A 17,130-nucleotide genomic window follows, 5' to 3' on the forward strand; every position below is an offset into this window, starting at 1 on the left:
GCTTTTGAGGTCCCTTCCAATCCCTGACATTCTGTGATTCTGTGAGGTGGAGCTAGAAGGTAACTTCCCAAAATGTATGGATGTAGTTCCTCAAAGAAGTCTGGGGACAGGCTTTTTAGCAGGGCCTGTGATTATAGTTCAAGGGGTGATGGTTTAAACGAAAGGAGGGGAGATTCAGGCCAGACATTTTTACACTGAAGGTGGCGTAACCCTGTCCCAAGTTGCTCAGAGAGGTGGTGGATGCCCCATCCCTGGAGACATCCCAGGCCAGGCTGGACGGGGCTCTGAGCAACCTGAGCTGGTGAAGATGTCCCTGCTCATGGCAGGGGTGGCACTGGGTGAGCTTTGGAGGTCCCTTCCAACCCAAATTGTTCTATGATTCTAAGTCTTTCCAGCCAGCTCTGTAAGCTCATCACTCAAGGTCATTTGATGAATCTTTGACAGAGCTGCAGACTGAGGTAGATTTTTCCCAGGTTGATACTGTAACTAGTGGTTCATCCTGTCCTAGGTCAGAAACATGATAAATTCTTCTAGGAAGGAAGGAGTAGAGCAACTTGTACCATGTGCAGAATATATCTGTTCTTGCAGCTTCTGAGCCTTTGAGATGTGCAGGTGTCTTTCAGTCAGCACATTCTGCTGCTGTATCTGGCTTTGGTTCCTCACAACTTCAGAGAAGGAATCAGAGCTGTAACTGTTGGTGATTGTAGTGTAAGAAGTAGAACCCGCGTTGCTGGTTTTCCTTTAAATGTGTACATTTGGCATTTTAGCTGCTGTCTGCAAGCGGGAGGCAAAGCTTATGGTTTCCCTTCTCTTGGCTTGAAAACTGGTTGGTCAATGCACAAATAAAACACAACCATCCTTTTGGAAGGTGAGGTCCCACCCCAGCTTAGGTGCTGAACTGAGGAGAATTGGCTCTTCAGGCACATGGAGCAGGAGAGCTGGGTGCTACCCTTGATTTTTAAAAGCAGCTGATGTCGACTGAGCTCCTTTCATAGAGAGGAGAGAAGGAGGAAAAAGCCTCTTTGACAGACATGTGGCAAGAACTGAAGAGAACGATGGGTGTATAATAACGTAGCACATCACGTTTTCTGACAATTATTGCAAACACTAACTAGTTGATCCACGTCTTTCCCACTTTTGCGGGAGGATGGAGAATAGGGTTGCGGAAGGATTGAAGCAGCTGAGCAGCTCAAGAGTATGGAGGAAGTTTTGGCTGGAGTTTGAGTTGGATCTGGAGCTCTGTGCTTCTCTGCTCAGACTGCTAGGTACCGAGGTTGTGTCTGTACATTAAACCGAAGCGGGCCAGGGATCGAGCGTTACCCTGCCATCATCTGGGCTGTTTAATTGTTAGCACAATTCTGGTTTATGCCAAGTAGCAGCCTCTCAGATAATGCCTGCACGTAGTCTGTGGCTTGGTGTGGAGCAAGGACTGTTCCCAGCCAACAGTTTAGGTGAGACCTCACTGTTGCGAAGTGGAAGAGGTTTTATCTGTGTGGATGCAAATTGTGCTGTTTGCTCTCATGGGCAGAGAAGGGGCCCTGACTTGTTATTTACAGCTTAAATACATCCTATACATGGACTACATCCAAGTCTATCCTTCAGGTATTTATATTTAGAGCAGAAACGTTTAACCTTTTATTTCCACGTGCTCAGCTACATGGAATCAGAACTTCTGAATAGAAAGGCAGCTTCAGTAAACACATCTTTTTTCTGTGTGTGAGTTCTTTTGTAATGGTGACGTGGGTTCTTTTGTGTTCCAGTGGAAGAAATCATCCCAAATGTAATTGAACCCTCGTTTGGTATCGGGAGGATCATGTACACGGTGTTTGAACACACATTCCAAATCCGGGAAGGAGACGAGCAGAGAACGGTGAGCTTTTCTGCGGCTGGACCTCAGCTTAAAACCAGCTGCAAGCATTTACCTTTCCCTAATATACAGGGCAAGGACCAAAATAAGACTGCACAATACACAGTAGAGCTGAGAAAACCCAGGTGGGTTGTTGAATTGCTGTTTTTGCCAGCGTACGTGTCACTTACACATATGCACTGAGAGCATTCTGGGATTCTGCGTGTGTATGAGGCTCTCGCTGTATTACTGGCAAGGGGGTGAGAAATTCCTCCTTCTGGATTCATATTTGGCAGTGGCCCATTGCTCAGAGAAAGGCGTCTCTTCAGTGTTTTATTTCTGCTCTCTTTGCTGCTTTTCCTGGAATCATAGCTCTGGGCAGCAAGATGGACAATAGACCAACTGTTTCCTCAGTTCCCCGTGAAATTAAATCTTCTCTGATTCATGGCACCCCTAAAATCTTGGTCTGAAATGTTGCTGTAGCAGGGGACAGAGGGAAGTAAGTGTGTGTTACATACAGAGCAACAGCCTGTTCCAGCCAGTGCCCAAACTGTGATGCTCCACACCATTGCATGGAAGCTGCCTGTAAACTTGATGCTGGTTCCTGCTCATTGATTTTTTGGCTGCTGGACAGTGTTTATAGAAAAGAAAAGTAACAGCGCTCCTTAGCATCTGTGGTTGCCACAGGATGTGATACAGTTATGAGTGGGGGGAACAGGAATTGAGAGTTAAGACAGAGTTGCCTTTCAGTCACAAACTGCTCATGAAGCCTAAAACTTTGGGGAAAGGGGGAAAGGGCTTAAAGGAAAGGGACCTGGGGATCCTGGGGACAGCAGGATGACCATGAGCCAGCACTGGGCCCTTGTGGCCAGGAAGGCCAATGGTACCTGGGGTGGGTTAGAAGGGGGTGGTCAGTAGGTCAGAGGTTCTCCTGCCCCTCTACTCTGCCCTGGCGAGACCACATCTGGAATATTGCGTCCAGTTGTGGCCCCTCAGTTCCAGCAGGACAGGGAACTGCTGGAGAGAGTCCAGCGCAGGGCAACAAAGATGCTGAAGGGAGTGGAGCATCTCCCGTGTGAGGAAAGGCTGAGGGAGCTGGGGCTCTGGAGCTGGACAAGAGGAGACTGAGGAGTGACCTCATTCATGTTTACAGATATATAAAGAGTGAGTGTCAGGAGGATGGAGCCAGGCTCTTCTCCATGACAACCAATGATAGGACAAGGGGTAATGGGTACAAACTGGAACACAAAAGGTTCCACTTAAATTTGAGAAGGAACTTCTTCATGGTGAGGGTGGCAGAGCCTGGCCCAGGCTGCCCAGGGAGGTTGTGGAGTCTCCTTCTGTGCAGACATTCCAACCCGCCTGGACACCTTCCTGTGTAACCTCATCTGGGTGTTCCTGCTCCATGGGGGGATTGCACTGGATGAGCTTTCCAGGTCCCTTCCAATCCCTGACATTCTGGGATTCTGGGATTCTCTTCTCTCTAGTACATCACTTCTATACCCTTACAGGCCTTGCTGATTGCCTGGAAAGATTTTTTTTTTCCCCTTTTGGATCATTTTTCTTTTCTGAGGGTGTCTCTGGAGGGTTCTGAAAACCTTTGAGCTGCACACACTCCATGTGCGTGCAGAGTCTCTGTGGGAATCAAACAGGGAGTGAGATGATTGTGAGAACTCTTCCCTTTGGACTGTACCTAATACTGAATCTTCTGGAAAAACCCCTCTACCCTTTTTGTCTGTAATTCAAATGAGGTTCTTTTTCATCAGGAAGAGCTCTGGTGGACCTCTTTTGGTGGGAGGTCATATGTGGCTGGCAGGAGGGAAGAATCTGGCCAAACCATTAAACTTGTATTTATTTGTGTTCTTTTCTTTTTCCCCCTTAGTATTTCAGCTTCCCAGCTGTTGTGGCACCGTTCAAGTGCTCCGTCCTTCCGCTAAGCCAGAATCAGGAATTCATGCCTTTTGTCAAGGAATTGTGTAAGTGTATTAAGCACTGGGGTCCGATGGGGATGTGCACTGGGAAGAAAGGTTTCTTCCTCGGTGCTATAGGGAGAAAATAGCATTGGGATCACCTGGCTCTCGTGTGCAGAGACAGAGCCGTCAAAACAAAACAGCTGAGTTGGTTGGTATCAGTCAGCTTTGGGTACCTATCAAACTCTTCAGTCTAGCCTCAAAAAACCAACTCCCTGTCCTTCCTAGTGTTGGTTCAGGGACGAACCTGCTGGAAGGCGGCTCTGCAGAGAAAGGATTGGGAGTTCTGGTTGACAACAGGTTGACCATGAGCCAGCGATGTGCCCTTGTAGCCAAGAAAGCCAACGGCATTAAGTAGAGTGTGACCAGCAGGTCGAGGGAGGTTGTTCCTCCCCCTCTGCTCTGCCCTGGTGAGGCCACATCTGGAGTTCTGTGTCCAGTTTTGGGCTCCCCAGTTTACGAAGGACAAGGAATTACTGGAGGGAGACCAGCGGAGGCTACAAAGATGCTGAGGGGTCTGGAGCATCTTTCTGATGAGGAGAGATTGAGAGAGCTGGGGCTGTTCAGCTGGAGAAGAGAAGCTGAGAGGCGATCTCACCAATGATTATAAATATCTCAGGGTGGGTGTCAAGAGGATGGACCAGTGGTGGTCAGTGGTGCCCAATGACAGGATGAGGGGCAATGGGCACAGACTGAAACACAGGAGGTTCCATCTGAATATGAGGAGAAACTTCTTTCCTTTGAGGTGCCAGAGCCTGGCCCAGGCTGCCCAGAGAGGCTGTGGAGTCTCCTTCTCTGGAGACATTCAAACCCACCTGGACACCTTCCTGTGTGATCTGCTCTGGTGACCCTGCTTGAGCAGGTGGGTTGGACTGGATGATCTCCAGAGGTCCCTTCCAACCCCAGCTAGTCTGTGATTCTTTAAAAGATGTTTGTTTTTTTTCCTTGTGTCAAAAAGAAATCTTTCCCACTGCTTGGGAGAAGCTGCCAGAAGCAGTGCTTCATTTACTGTTTGTTTTTAATTAAATTCTTTTCTTGGCTCTTGTTGGCCAGCTAATTTATTAAATCAGTCCCAGAGCTGCTGAGTCTCCAAACATGCTGTCAAAATGCCCACTGGTACCATCTGAAAGTGAGCACATGAAGGATAGGAACGCAGGCTGTGTGTCAGACAGCACCTGAGCATCTCACCTCCCCATGCTGGACATGCCCCTGCACACGTGTCAGGCAGCGTGTTCTTGAGGTGAAGCAGAGCTGTGGGTCCGCAGTGACAGGTTGAAGAAGTCGGTGACTTTGCTCTTTGAGTGAGATTCAAGTGATGCAATGTGGAGAGCTGTGAGAGTAGCTATACCTGTGGAGTGGGTTTGAGCCTGGAGTCTTGGCAAGGGTTGAAACCTTGTGAAAATTAAAATGATGGTCAGTGATGCTCCTTGAAACCACGACACGTGGTCCGTCATTCAGGCAGCGCTGTGGGGGTGCGGGAGGCCTCTGCTGGGATCATGTTGCCTGCTGAGGATGCAACGAGTCCTGGTGACCCCCCTCTTCCCCGCTTCTTGCAGCTGAAGCCCTCACCAGGAACGGCATCTCTCACAAGGTGGATGATTCCTCCGGATCCATCGGCCGGCGCTACGCCAGGACTGACGAGATCGGCGTGGCCTTCGGCATCACCATCGACTTTGACACCGTTAACCGGACGCCTCACACGGCCACCCTGAGAGACCGCGACTCCATGCGCCAGATCCGAGCCGAGGTAAAGGGCGGGCAGGGGGAATTTGGTGCTGACAGAGCCCAGATTGTTTCTGATGGGCTGAGAAAGAGCGTTACCTGCTATTTCTGATTCAGCAACGACTCTGATCTGCGCGGGAGCTGCCTCCAGCTCTCGTAGGCAATTTAGCTATTCTGAGAAACCCCCAGGGGAGAGATAGCGGTCAAACAGAAGATGCTGGCACTGCTGCTCAAGTAAGGAGAGGTTTTTGTTTTCCTGGGGTACAGCAGAGGTGTTACTTTACTTGAAAGCCACGCTGTGTGCTGATTGCACTGCTCTTTAGAGTGCCTCTTCCTGAGTGAAGGCTGCTGAGTAAATGCATTTGCTGGGTTGCATCTGGCTTTCTGAATCCACAGGCACCACAAGGCAGAAGATCCCTGCCTAGCAGCAAGGCTCTACAGAGGGATCTGGACCAGCTGGATCGTTGGGCTGAGGCCAGTTTTATGAGGTTTAACAAGGCCAAGTGCTGGGTCCTGCGCTGGGGTCACAACAGCCCCATGAACGCTGCAGGATCGGGGAAGAGCAGCTGGAAAGTGCCTGGGGGAAGGGATCTGGGGGTGTTGATTGACAGTGGCTGAATATGAGGCACTGTGTGCCCAGGTGGCCAAAAAGGCCAACAGCATCCTGGCTTGTGTCAGGAACAGTGTGGCCAGCAGGACCAGGGCAGTGACCATCCCCTGTGCTGGGCACTGGGGAGGCCAAACCTTGAATCCTGGGGTCAGTTTTGGGTCCCTCATGACAAGAAAGGCCTTGAGGTGCTGGAGCGAGTTGAGAGAAGGGAACGGAGCTGGTGAGGGGCTGGAGCACAAGTGTGATGGGAGCGGCTGAGGGACCTGGGGGATTCAGCTGGAGAACAGGAGCTGATGGGAGACCTTCTGATCTCTGAACTGCCCAAAAAGAGCTTGGAGCATGGAGGGGGTTGGTCTCTTCTCCCAGGTAACAAGTGACAGGATGAGAGGAAATGGCCTCAAGTTGCACCAGGGGAGGTTTAGATTGGATATTAGGAAAAATTTCTTCCTGGAAAGGGTTGTCAGGCATTGGAACAGGCTGCCCAGGGCAGTGGTGGAGTCACCATCCCTGAAGGGGCTTAAAAGACATGTAAATGAGGTTCTCAGAGACATGGTTTAGTGCCAGTGTTGGGTTAATGGTTGGACTGTATGATCTTGAGGGTCTTTTCCAATCAAAATGATTCTACAACACCACCAGGACTGAACCTTGCTGTGATCCACCACAGCAACAGCTGGATTTCCCTCATGGTGGATAACTGAGCAGTCTGCCGAGATGACACAGGCTGTGATTTAAGATATCCTCCTAATTGATGTTTTTCTTCCTCCCCAAAAATGAGCTTGCAGGGAGGTATCTTGCACCTGTTTCGTTGCTGATGTAAAAATTACCCATATTCCCCAAGTAACCAACAGAGCAACCAGATTCTGCTGACTTTGTGTTTCATGACATTGTGACTTTGCCTGCAGATCTCGGAACTTCCTGCCATCATCCGTGACCTGGCGAACGGTTATCTAACCTGGGCTGACGTCGAGGCGAAATATCCACAATTTGAGGGACAAGAGACTGGCAAAAAGGACACAATAGAGGAATAAAGAAAAGGACCTGAAGTTAAAATCCCATCAAATGTCCACTTTTTACTGTTCATGTTAATATGAAATAAACTTATCATGTATTATTCAAAACTGCATTGTTTGTGCACATGGGGACTGTTTCTTCATTATTTTTCTTTCCTCAATTGCTGCCTGAATTTAACTTTAAAAACTGAAATAACTGCAGTCCAAGTTGAAGGTGTTGCGAATAAAACCACCATTATATATGCCTGCTTCTCCGCCTTCATGCAGCCTTGTGCTTTCTTCAGAAATTTTGGTTCATTAGTGTATTTTTCCCCCTCCTCCTTACGGCTGTGGGTGTTACAGCAGGAGAACAGAGAGGGTGGAAAACCCCATTCCGGTTTGTGTTCTTGCTTGGCAGGGTTGGTTTGCTGGGCTGAGGGTCAAGACTGAAACCCAAGGCTGCCCTAAGCAGGTGGGAGAAGATCCAGGTACCTTCTGATTTCTCCAGGTGCTGGAGAAACCCAAACCCACAAGGAATGTCACCTTGGTGTTTGGGAGCATTAAACCTGCCGGACCTGGACCAGTCAAGAGAGGCCTCGCACCCATTAGTTTGGTGCAAAAGTAATCGCAGTTTTGGACTATAAATTTTAAATCATTATAACCGGGTTCAAATACATCTTTATTAGTCAAAACAGGACACACAGTTTGCCAAGGAGAAAAAGAAGTTTGTTTATTCCCATAGCATAAAAATCCGTGCGTTGGGATTTGACGAACCCTTGGAAAGCATTTTCTTCATCCTGCTGTTTTTCCCTGCGAAAAGCTGTCGAGATGCTTGAAGAGCTGGTAGTCGGTTGGTGAGAGGTCATGTGAACATGGCAGATGAAGCAAAACTTTGTCACCCAATTCGTTCCACTTCTGAGCTATGGGTTGTGCGATGTGGTCGGGCACTGTGGAGAAGAACCGAGTCCTTTCTGTTGACCGTTGCCGGCTGCAGGTGTTGCAGTTTTGGTGCATCTCATTGAATACAAACAAGCCTTGGAACCAACTGCACTATGTTAAATCCCTTCAAATGGAGACCTGACCAAGGCGAGCTACAACTGAGGTGCTCCCACCATTGCCGAGGGCCAGGGGTGGAACAGGCTGCCCAGGGACGTGGTGGGGTCACCATCCCTGGAGGGGTTTAAAATATGCGGAGATGAGTCTCCTAGGGACATGGTTTAGTGCTAGAGTTAGATTATGGTTGGGCTCGATGATTCTGAGGGTCTCTTCCAACCAAAATGATTCTATGATTTTGGAGGAGGTAGAATCCGGAGTGCTGCAGACAGATGCTGATGGTGGCTGCCCCAGCCCTGCCTGGTGCCCCTGGGCAGCTGAGCTGCTCCTCCCCTTCTTATTTCACAGCTGCTGTCACTATGAGATGTACCAAAGTGAAAATGCATGTTCTTGTCCTGACTACTATGCTTGTGATTTGTAAGAAAGGTGCTTTGCTGCCCAGGGAGGTTGTGGAGTCTCCTTCTCTGCAGACATTCCAACTCGCCTGGACACCTTCCTGTGTAACCTCATCTGGGTGTTCCTGCTCCATGGGGGGATTGCACTGGATGAGCTTTCGAGGTCCCTTCAATCCCTGACATTCTGGGATTCTGTGAACCAATAAAAAAGTCTGGGATATGTCTGAGGACATAATTAAAAGTTTTATGGCAGTCCTCACCAGGGTGGTGCAGATTTTACCTGCTGCTCCAGCGATGCAAAGCAGTGTTTTGCTGGGGTTTGACAGTGTCTGTGCAGATTCCTAACCGCTGGGAGCTGCACCCATCACCTGGTGTCTACCAAACAACCATGTGCTGGGACTCTGACCAGCACTCGATCACGCAGTGATCTTCAAACTCCTCAAAGCAAACTGCAAAACATCACTCAGAAGGGATCGTCTAAATGCCATTTTGCTTCAATCCACACGGAGAGGGCTCTGCCTTTTGTTTGCTGATGCTCAGAGCTGCTGGGAGCTGAGCAGGGTGCACCCTTCAGCACCCGCTTCCCAGAAGAGGGTGCTGTCAGGCCAAAAATAGCGAGTGCTATTGAAACACACATTGAAATGTATGTTTTTGTGTTTTATTTTTAACTCTTCTGCTTGTGCTGCAGCCCTGGGCCTCTAAAGCTCTTTGTTAATTCAGTGGCTGAAAATGCTGCTGCAACGTGGATTTTAATGCAGGACGACAGTCGTAAGAAAGTCTTAGAAATGTAATTGATAGTTGTTCTTCAGGGGAGCGCAGGTCTGGGGTGTAAGAGTGATGTTTGGATCCCCCTGTCATGAGGTTATGGCACTGGGGGGATCCATCTGATTAAACGTAATTATTTACAGCACAGATGGTTGTAACCTCCTCAGCATCCCTGTGATCGGGAGTCTGGAGCACTTTAGTCTGAGTCTTAAGTGGGTATTCCGGGCATCATAAAACCACCAGTTCTGCTCTGTTGATGGACGGGGATGCCGGGGAGGGGAGCACAGACAACACTGCCTGTGTGAACGTTGCCCAGCCTGCGCATTGCTAAAATCCCCCTGATTTTTACCCAAAAAAAAAAGCTGAAGATGACAGGCTTGTCTTAACAAAGACAGATCAAACAGATGTACTTTGGAAATGCAGCTTAAACCTTTTTGATTCCTATCTTTGCTGTGACCTGTAATTCACCTTCTGCGCCAGATCAGCGAAGTTTATTATTTATAAGCAGGGGCTGCTGAACCTCAATCTAACTCCGCATGGCTCTGCAACACTGATTTCCATGTTCTACCAAGGGCTGATCACGTAACACTCCACTTTCTGCTGTAATCTGCAGCTGGCTCCCCTGCAAGGGGATGGGAGAACATCGCTCATTCGTTTCATAAAGCTACGAAAAATGAAAAGCACTGGCAAAGCCAATTGGTCTTTCTATTTAATATCTCAGCGCACATGGGCCGGACTCCAGCTCTGAATTTAGACAGTATTAAGAGTCATCCCCACTTTTAGGAAGTGTGTGAAGAAGGGCAGTAGAAGAGAAAGGTTTGTTTTCTCTTCTAATATAAGAACTGGTGAATAATAAAATTGGCAAGTGACAGCTTCAAAATAGCTACTGCGGGGAAAGATCACTGTGTGTTTGTGCTGTTCTTCCTCGCTGTGCTTTGCACCTTGTGGTGGTCATTGTTTGGTCTGGGAAGACTTGGAGTTGTGGGAAGAATCATAGTCAGTTCTTTTCCCAGCGGTCAGCACACAAATCAACCCACAGAAGCTCAGTCCATCCACGCCAACCTTTAACTGATCCAGTGCTAAGGGCAGCGCTTGAGCCAATTGCTCTGTAATCAGGTTAAACGGGCGCTGCTTCAGATCAGGCCTCTGCGTCTTCATTTATAAACTGATGAGAAATGCAGCTGTTTTACAGCAAGAAAAGCAAGAACCCCTCAGTGCGTATTCCCCAAAACACAAAGCAAAGAAAGCTTGCGGGGATTTTCCTTTTCGGTTTTCAGTTTGGGAACAGCGCAAAGCTCTGCTCTTTCTTCAAAGGCTTCACATCAGTGAAAGGGGTATTTGTATGAGACGTGATGTTACAGCAACTGAACAGGAGCCCAAGAATAAGGATTCCTGATCCTCTCCCAGGTATATAATTCCGTATTTCTGAGGTTTGGTTTCCTCTGTTCTTAGGCAGCAATAGCAGCAGTGTTCAGTTTTTGAGTTGGTTATACTGGTGGATATTTGCTACCCTCTCACTAACCCCAGCAGGTCCTGGCTGAGGTCCCATGCTAATTCACGCTTATCCAGAAGGCAATTCCCAATTGCATAATCCTCAAAAGGTGCAAAAAATGAGCAGAGGTCTCATTCCTCTCTTTTGCTGACTGTTCCTGCTCTAATCAGGAGCCCCTTGGTAATTTTCCAAATCCTGCAACCCCATTTGCAAAAATATAATGATGAAAATCCCATGATTGAATTCTCTGCCTCTTGGGGGAAATCAGATATTAAATAATAAATATATATTATATCCTCCAGCCCAAACCCTGCTCATCACTAATACCTACAGATTAATTGTACTAATCCAGTGTGATCAAGGGTAGACGGCTGGCTACTTGGCACTATTTTGGTCCCTTGCTTATGAAACTCCATCTCTGTGTTTGAAAGAAAAGTCTTTACATAACCGTAATCACTCAGATAAGAAAAGGACTAAACTGTCCTGAAACATTTTATCTTCTGCACAGATGCTGCCTATGAATTTTGACTTGATTAAATAACACAGCAGCACAATATTTTGCTCTGAATAGCAAATGCGAGGGGGAAGGAGCAAGTTTGCTCTCTCGACTGGCTGTTTGGTGTGAACAGAAATGGGGATTGATGGAGGCTGGAGGATCCAGCAACGCACCTGGTCAGTGAGAATTGCTTGGAAAATAGCTCAGGGACACTGGAAAGAAATATCCTGTTGTGTCAGTGAAAGGTCTGTGATACACACCTGGCTCGGAGAGGTCCCCAAAGGTGTAGCACAGGTGCCATCACAAACCACAAAGCAAAATTAAGATCTGCGGAAAACCACAGGAGGGCAACTGGAGCACCTGGGCACCAGCATCTTAGCTGAGTGCACCAGCAGAGGATTTGTTCAAGTGTTTTGTATCTTTTCCACCATCTCTACTTCTTGCTTGTTAAAAGGGGTCTTCTCATGTCCCGAGAAGCACGGCATTGGGCTGGAGACGTGTGGCTTTAGGATGCTCATGCAAGGTGTGAACATGAACAAGACCTTGTCCTTCTTTCCTGCCCTGCTGGTCATTCCCCATTGATGAGCTCCTGTTTGTAAAGTTACAATCACCAGCAAACAGATTTGAGCGGGAGACAACCGGGACGCATCAGGTGCTTCGAGACAACTTTTCTCATCACTCACAGTTTTCACCTGTATTTTGCCTCTGTGAATGACTGATTTTTGCACACTCATTTACATCAAGATGAGTGAGGATCTTCCATGTGCTTTTCCAAATGTTTATAGAGAGAACTGGAAAGTTAAGTCCTTTCTCAGTGATTCCTACAGCGAAACCTCAGTCTCACATAATCCCTTGTTCAGATCTGTCACGATGCAGATGTTGGTGTCCTGGTCCCAGGTGGATGCTTCCACCCCAAGCTCTCACCTCTTCCACCTCCATCCCATTTGGGATAATTTGAATCCAACAGCTTTTTTTAGTACAGCTATTTTATTAGAAAAATAAAGGCAAACTATCTGCAAAACAGAGGAAATACAGAAAAAGTGTAAGGGAAAGAGGTGAATTCCGTAGCTGAAGCATCCTGTGCGGCAAAAGTGTGCCACCTCTCTGGACAACCTGTTAATGAATCATAAACCAGTTTGTGTTAGAGTCATCAGTTCATCATGCACTCACCAAACCCATAAATACCATAGAATCACAGAATGTCCTGGGTTGGAAGGGACCCACAAGGATCATGGAGTCCAACTCCTGTCCCTGCACAGGACACCCCACAGTTCACACCGTGAGTCTGAGGGTGCTGTCCAGTCTCTTCTTGAACACTGTCAGGCTTGGGGCCGTGACACCTCCCTGGGGAGCCTGTTCAGTGTCCAGCACCCTCTGGGTGAAGAACCTTTTCCTCATGTCCAACCTAAACCTCCCCTGGCACATCTTCCTGCCATTCCCTTGAGTTCTGTTGTTGGTCACTAAAGAGAAGAGATCAGCCCTGCCCCTCCTGCTCCCCTTGTGAGGAGCTGGAGCCGCCATGAGCTCTCCCCTCAGTCTCCTCTTCTCCAAGCTGAACAAACCCAGTGACTTCAGCTGCTCCTCATACGGCTTCCCCTCCAAACCCTTCACCAACTTTGTACCCTCTTCTGGACACTCTCTAGTAGCTTTATCTCCTTTTTACCCCGTGTCCCCAGCCCTGCACACAGTGAATGCTCCAGGTGTAGAGCAGAGCAGGACAATCCCCTCCCTGCCCGGCTGGCCGTGCTGTGCTGGATGCACCAGGACACGGGTCCCTCTTGGCTCCAGGGACACTGTTGGCTCATGTTCAACTTGCCATTGACCAGAACCCTCCTCAGGAAAATAAAAAACCCCAAAAAGTTATTAGAACCCTGTTTTGAAACCTTGGAAAAAGCAGCTCCAGTTTTCCTTGACCTTTTGGGCAGGAAGTTTTGGGCCCTGCAATACCGGCTGAAGAAGCGTGTGCCCTTGACTATGCACAATGCACCACAGCTCACCTGGGCAGCAAAAAGCCTCTTAGTAATTTCTGTCTGCCGAACCCAAGGCCAACACTTTGAGAAATGACTAGGAAGAACTAGTTTACAAGGCTGCTTAGCTTGTAGCTGACAATAGCATAGAATCATAGAATATTTGGGGTTGGAAAAGGACCTTCAAAGGTCATCTAGCCCACCCCCCCTGCAATGACCAGGGACATCTTCAGCCAGATCAGGTTGCTCAGAGACCCATCCAGCGTGGTCTTGAAATGTTTGGTTTCCTCTTTAAAGTCCGTTTCTCTGCAAAGTGAGCTCACATCAATGCTCTTTCCAGCTCTCCTGCAGGAACTGTTTTTCTGCTCTGCAGACATGTCTAAAGGCCGGTGAACTTCAGCACAAGCATGATGATGGATTTTTCTTACATGACTTCAAAACCCTGTTACTCTCCTAGTAGAAATTGTCCTCTATGTTCAGACCCTCACTGTTCAGCCCGTTTCATTCCTCAGAGGCCAACACACATGTAGAAATGAGAACAGTCTGTATCTTATTCAACTTGCAAAGCATCTTATCCTGTTCTTCAGATGATGAAGAAGGGTAAGGTCTTGTGTCTTGGTAGGGAAGGTTCTCCAGATCTCTGCTTCCCACTTGTGCTTTTGTGGTGACTTGGAGGAGGTCAATGTCTTTGAAACTGCAGCTCCCCAGGGAAGAGGCCAGACTGAAGCAGAGGAGACAGAAATCTTGGAGCGGAAGAAAACAGTGAGCTATCCTTTTAGGAAGGACAGCAATGGACTGTAATCGCCTCCCGTGCAATTAGATGGGGGCACTGTCTCCAAGCATGCCTTGGCTACAGGCAGTTCAGCTTGATAACCTGGTCCCATGTGCTGCTACCTGGTTGCATCACTTTGGCCCTGGATGGGATCAGGGGTAGCTAAGTGGGGTGGTAAGTAAATACTCATTCCCCAGGAAGGCTACTAGTAGAAAGTGAACAGATAAAGCATGTGTTATACTGGGTGTCCTGTTGCTCAGTTTTCACCCTGGTCTTTTTCCTCTCCTCACTCCCCATGTGTGGGGACACCAGGCTCCCTGCAGCCTGGGATTCTTGAAGAAGTTCTCATGGGAACTATCATGTCCTCAAAGGACAAATAAACATCTCAGGACACTTATGTCAGAGTAGATGCTTGCTCTGGCCCCGAAGACTCTCTCATTCCCACCATACTAGAATATGCTCAGCACCAATTAGCTCCATGAGTCGCATCAATGCATGAAATATGCACTTTTGCACCAGTGCTCCCAACACAACCCATCTCAATCTCTCCTCCAGACAGGCCATGCCGAATGCTGGAGACTGAACTGATGCTCAGATGACACACACAGATAGTCAATGAGTCAAGGAGGTGATCAACAAAAGGTCTCACAGCCAAATTCCTCCTGAAATCTGGAGAAACAATGTGCATGGCTAGAAACGGGACAGCAATTGTTTCAAGACAAGCCCTACCCGACCACTATGAAAGACCAGGAGAGTTCTTTTTAAAAGTCAACAGAGCTTGGATCTCTCTTTTTTTTAATGTAATTTTTACTTTGATTTAACTCCATTGGTTTCAGCTTGACCACACTGAATTTACTGAATAGACCTGAAGGCAAAATCAGACCTAGTGGGCATCCTTTTCACTTGGTGACTGAAACTGCTCAGTGAATGCTTAGAGATGTGGTTTTCTGCACAAAATCCGTGCAGTGGAGAATGGGCAATTATTTGGATTTTAAACATTTTATTATTATTATTATCTAGAAGCCTTTTTAATGGGTTTAGGGAGGAAAGGATGAAGGCTGTTTTGCTCCTGGGGAGTGAGGATTTGGTTTTGTTCAATCCTCAGATAAATCCATTTTTTCTCATAGAGCTGGGATTATTCCATGGTCCTTATCCAAACCCAAAACAACTGTCAGCAGCCCACACCAGTGCTGGCAGCCCAAACTACCTGCAAGGCATCTCTTGGGAGGTGTCCTTGAGAAAGTCATAACATAGCGTCTCAGGCAGATCTTCGTGGTACCAAAGGAAGATTCCATTTTTACATAGAGCGTTGTGCTCCCTCAGTGGGACGTGAGTGTGCAGTTTATTTGGCTCACAGATGAAAACACCCATACTTAGGGCATTGTTTCAGTTTCCTACATGATGGTGTGTAGTCTAATTTGAAATGCCCTTCCTGGCATCCTATTTCTCATCCACAAAGGTCGAGGCCTCCCATAAGGCATGTGTCCTTCTAGCCTTATGCAGACACCTTAGGGCACTTCACATGGTACTTGTGTGTGGGTCATTTACTGCCCTGGGGTCAATATGTGGAGGTCTGAGCTTTCAGTATGGTTGGTGGAGAGCTGGTCAGCTCATCACCAACAACATCCATTGGGTTACCACTCATGCATGTTGCTCTGGCAGTGTTCACCTGCTGCACTGTGGATAGAATGTAGTGTGGTTCTCTCAGTGATGGCTTGTGAAAAAAAGTAACCAACCAAACGAACAAAAAAAGAGGCTCACCTTGTTTCCTTTTTTCTTTAAATAATTCCTTTATTGAGGAGATATTACAAACTATCAGCCGTGATTTTCCTCACAAGCTGGGACACTCACACTGGCCATGGTCAATGGTGGAAGATCCAGTGATGACCAGGAAAACTACTGAAATTGACTCACTGCCCTCTCTATGTGCAGGGACACAATAATACAACCGGTAAACCTCTCATACTAGTAGTTCTTCCTGGTAAAAATCTCTATGGCCCTATGCTAGGTTAATTATAAGAAAATAAATGCCAGACATCTAGTGAGAGTTTCCCAGTCCTGCAGTGAAGCATCTACCCACCATATGACCCAGCCCCATTTTACCAACAGGGGTGTTCCTTAGTCACACCCAGAACATCCTAAACTTGTTGTTTTCCCCTCTATGTCAGTCTTTTCTGCCTCAGAAATGAATCTCCACCAGCTTAGAGGGATTTAAGGGAAAGCTTTATATCAATAAACTTGGTTACAGTTCATAGGTGAAAGGACAGAGGTAGGCTGCCCTTTACACCAGGGAGAGGAAGGCAAAACATCCCAACAGGGAAGTAATTTCCAGTTCTATAGTCCATAAAGTCTGAAGATTTTTTCGTCTATTCCTGCTGCTTGGTTTTAATTCCCTAAATCATGCCAAATAAAGTCAATATCTTATCAAGAGCTTCACAGTAACAGGTATGGAAGCATGAGACTGAGAACCAGCACTAGTATCAGCTCAACCTGGTGAAGATATCAATGTCTCTGAGACTTGTGGCAAAGCCACCTGCTCATCAGTGATGTAAAACTTGATGCTAAAAGCCATTCTCATTTACATCTGCGCAGTGGGGTTGCAGGGGTACAAACCAGAATACGGTCCGCTGGCATCTGGGCTAGCTTTGGAAAAAGAGTAATTGATTTTACATAACTCACTTTTAGGGACCTGGCTTAAGCCAATCTGAGAGCCTGTTTTAGAGGATTAATTCTTAAAATCCTGGTCTGGCTGGCAGTAGTTTGTCCCAAATCTGTACCACTCAGTTGACTAGGGTCCATCAGCCCAGTAGGATCAAGGTGTGGATCAGAACTATATGAGAGGGATGAAGAGAGTTGGCCTTTGCTTTAAAACCTTGTGGAGATAGGAGAGGTTCCCTTCAGCTTTCTCAGAAACACAGTAACGTAATAAAAAGAAATCCTACCAGGTTCTTCTGGCTATATATTGCCCACACGAGACAATTCTGGCATCTACAACCTTAGCAGCCTTTGGAGGCACAGGCATACCATTATGAAGGATGCCAAGCTCTTATCTC

General features: G+C 47.5%; 1 protein-coding gene across 1 annotated transcript in view; it reads left to right on the top strand.

Moving 5' to 3' along the window:
* The window catches only part of GARS1 (glycyl-tRNA synthetase 1), a gene marked incomplete at both ends in the record, with an annotated part of 32,341 nt that extends 25,165 nt beyond the window's left edge, over positions 1 to 7,176 (top strand). The window contains 4 exons of the mRNA XM_080340581.1: positions 1,761 to 1,870; positions 3,729 to 3,822; positions 5,373 to 5,563; positions 7,051 to 7,176. Coding sequence (XP_080196707.1) covers positions 1,761 to 1,870; positions 3,729 to 3,822; positions 5,373 to 5,563; positions 7,051 to 7,176 — 521 coding nt within the window. The remainder of the gene's footprint in view (positions 1 to 1,760; positions 1,871 to 3,728; positions 3,823 to 5,372; positions 5,564 to 7,050) is intronic.
* Between the last annotated feature and the right edge of the window lie 9,954 nt (positions 7,177 to 17,130).

This window comes from Nesoenas mayeri (genome assembly GCF_963082525.1).
Source record: "Nesoenas mayeri genome assembly, chromosome: 2".
In the NCBI taxonomy this organism is placed as follows: domain Eukaryota; kingdom Metazoa; phylum Chordata; class Aves; order Columbiformes; family Columbidae; genus Nesoenas; species Nesoenas mayeri.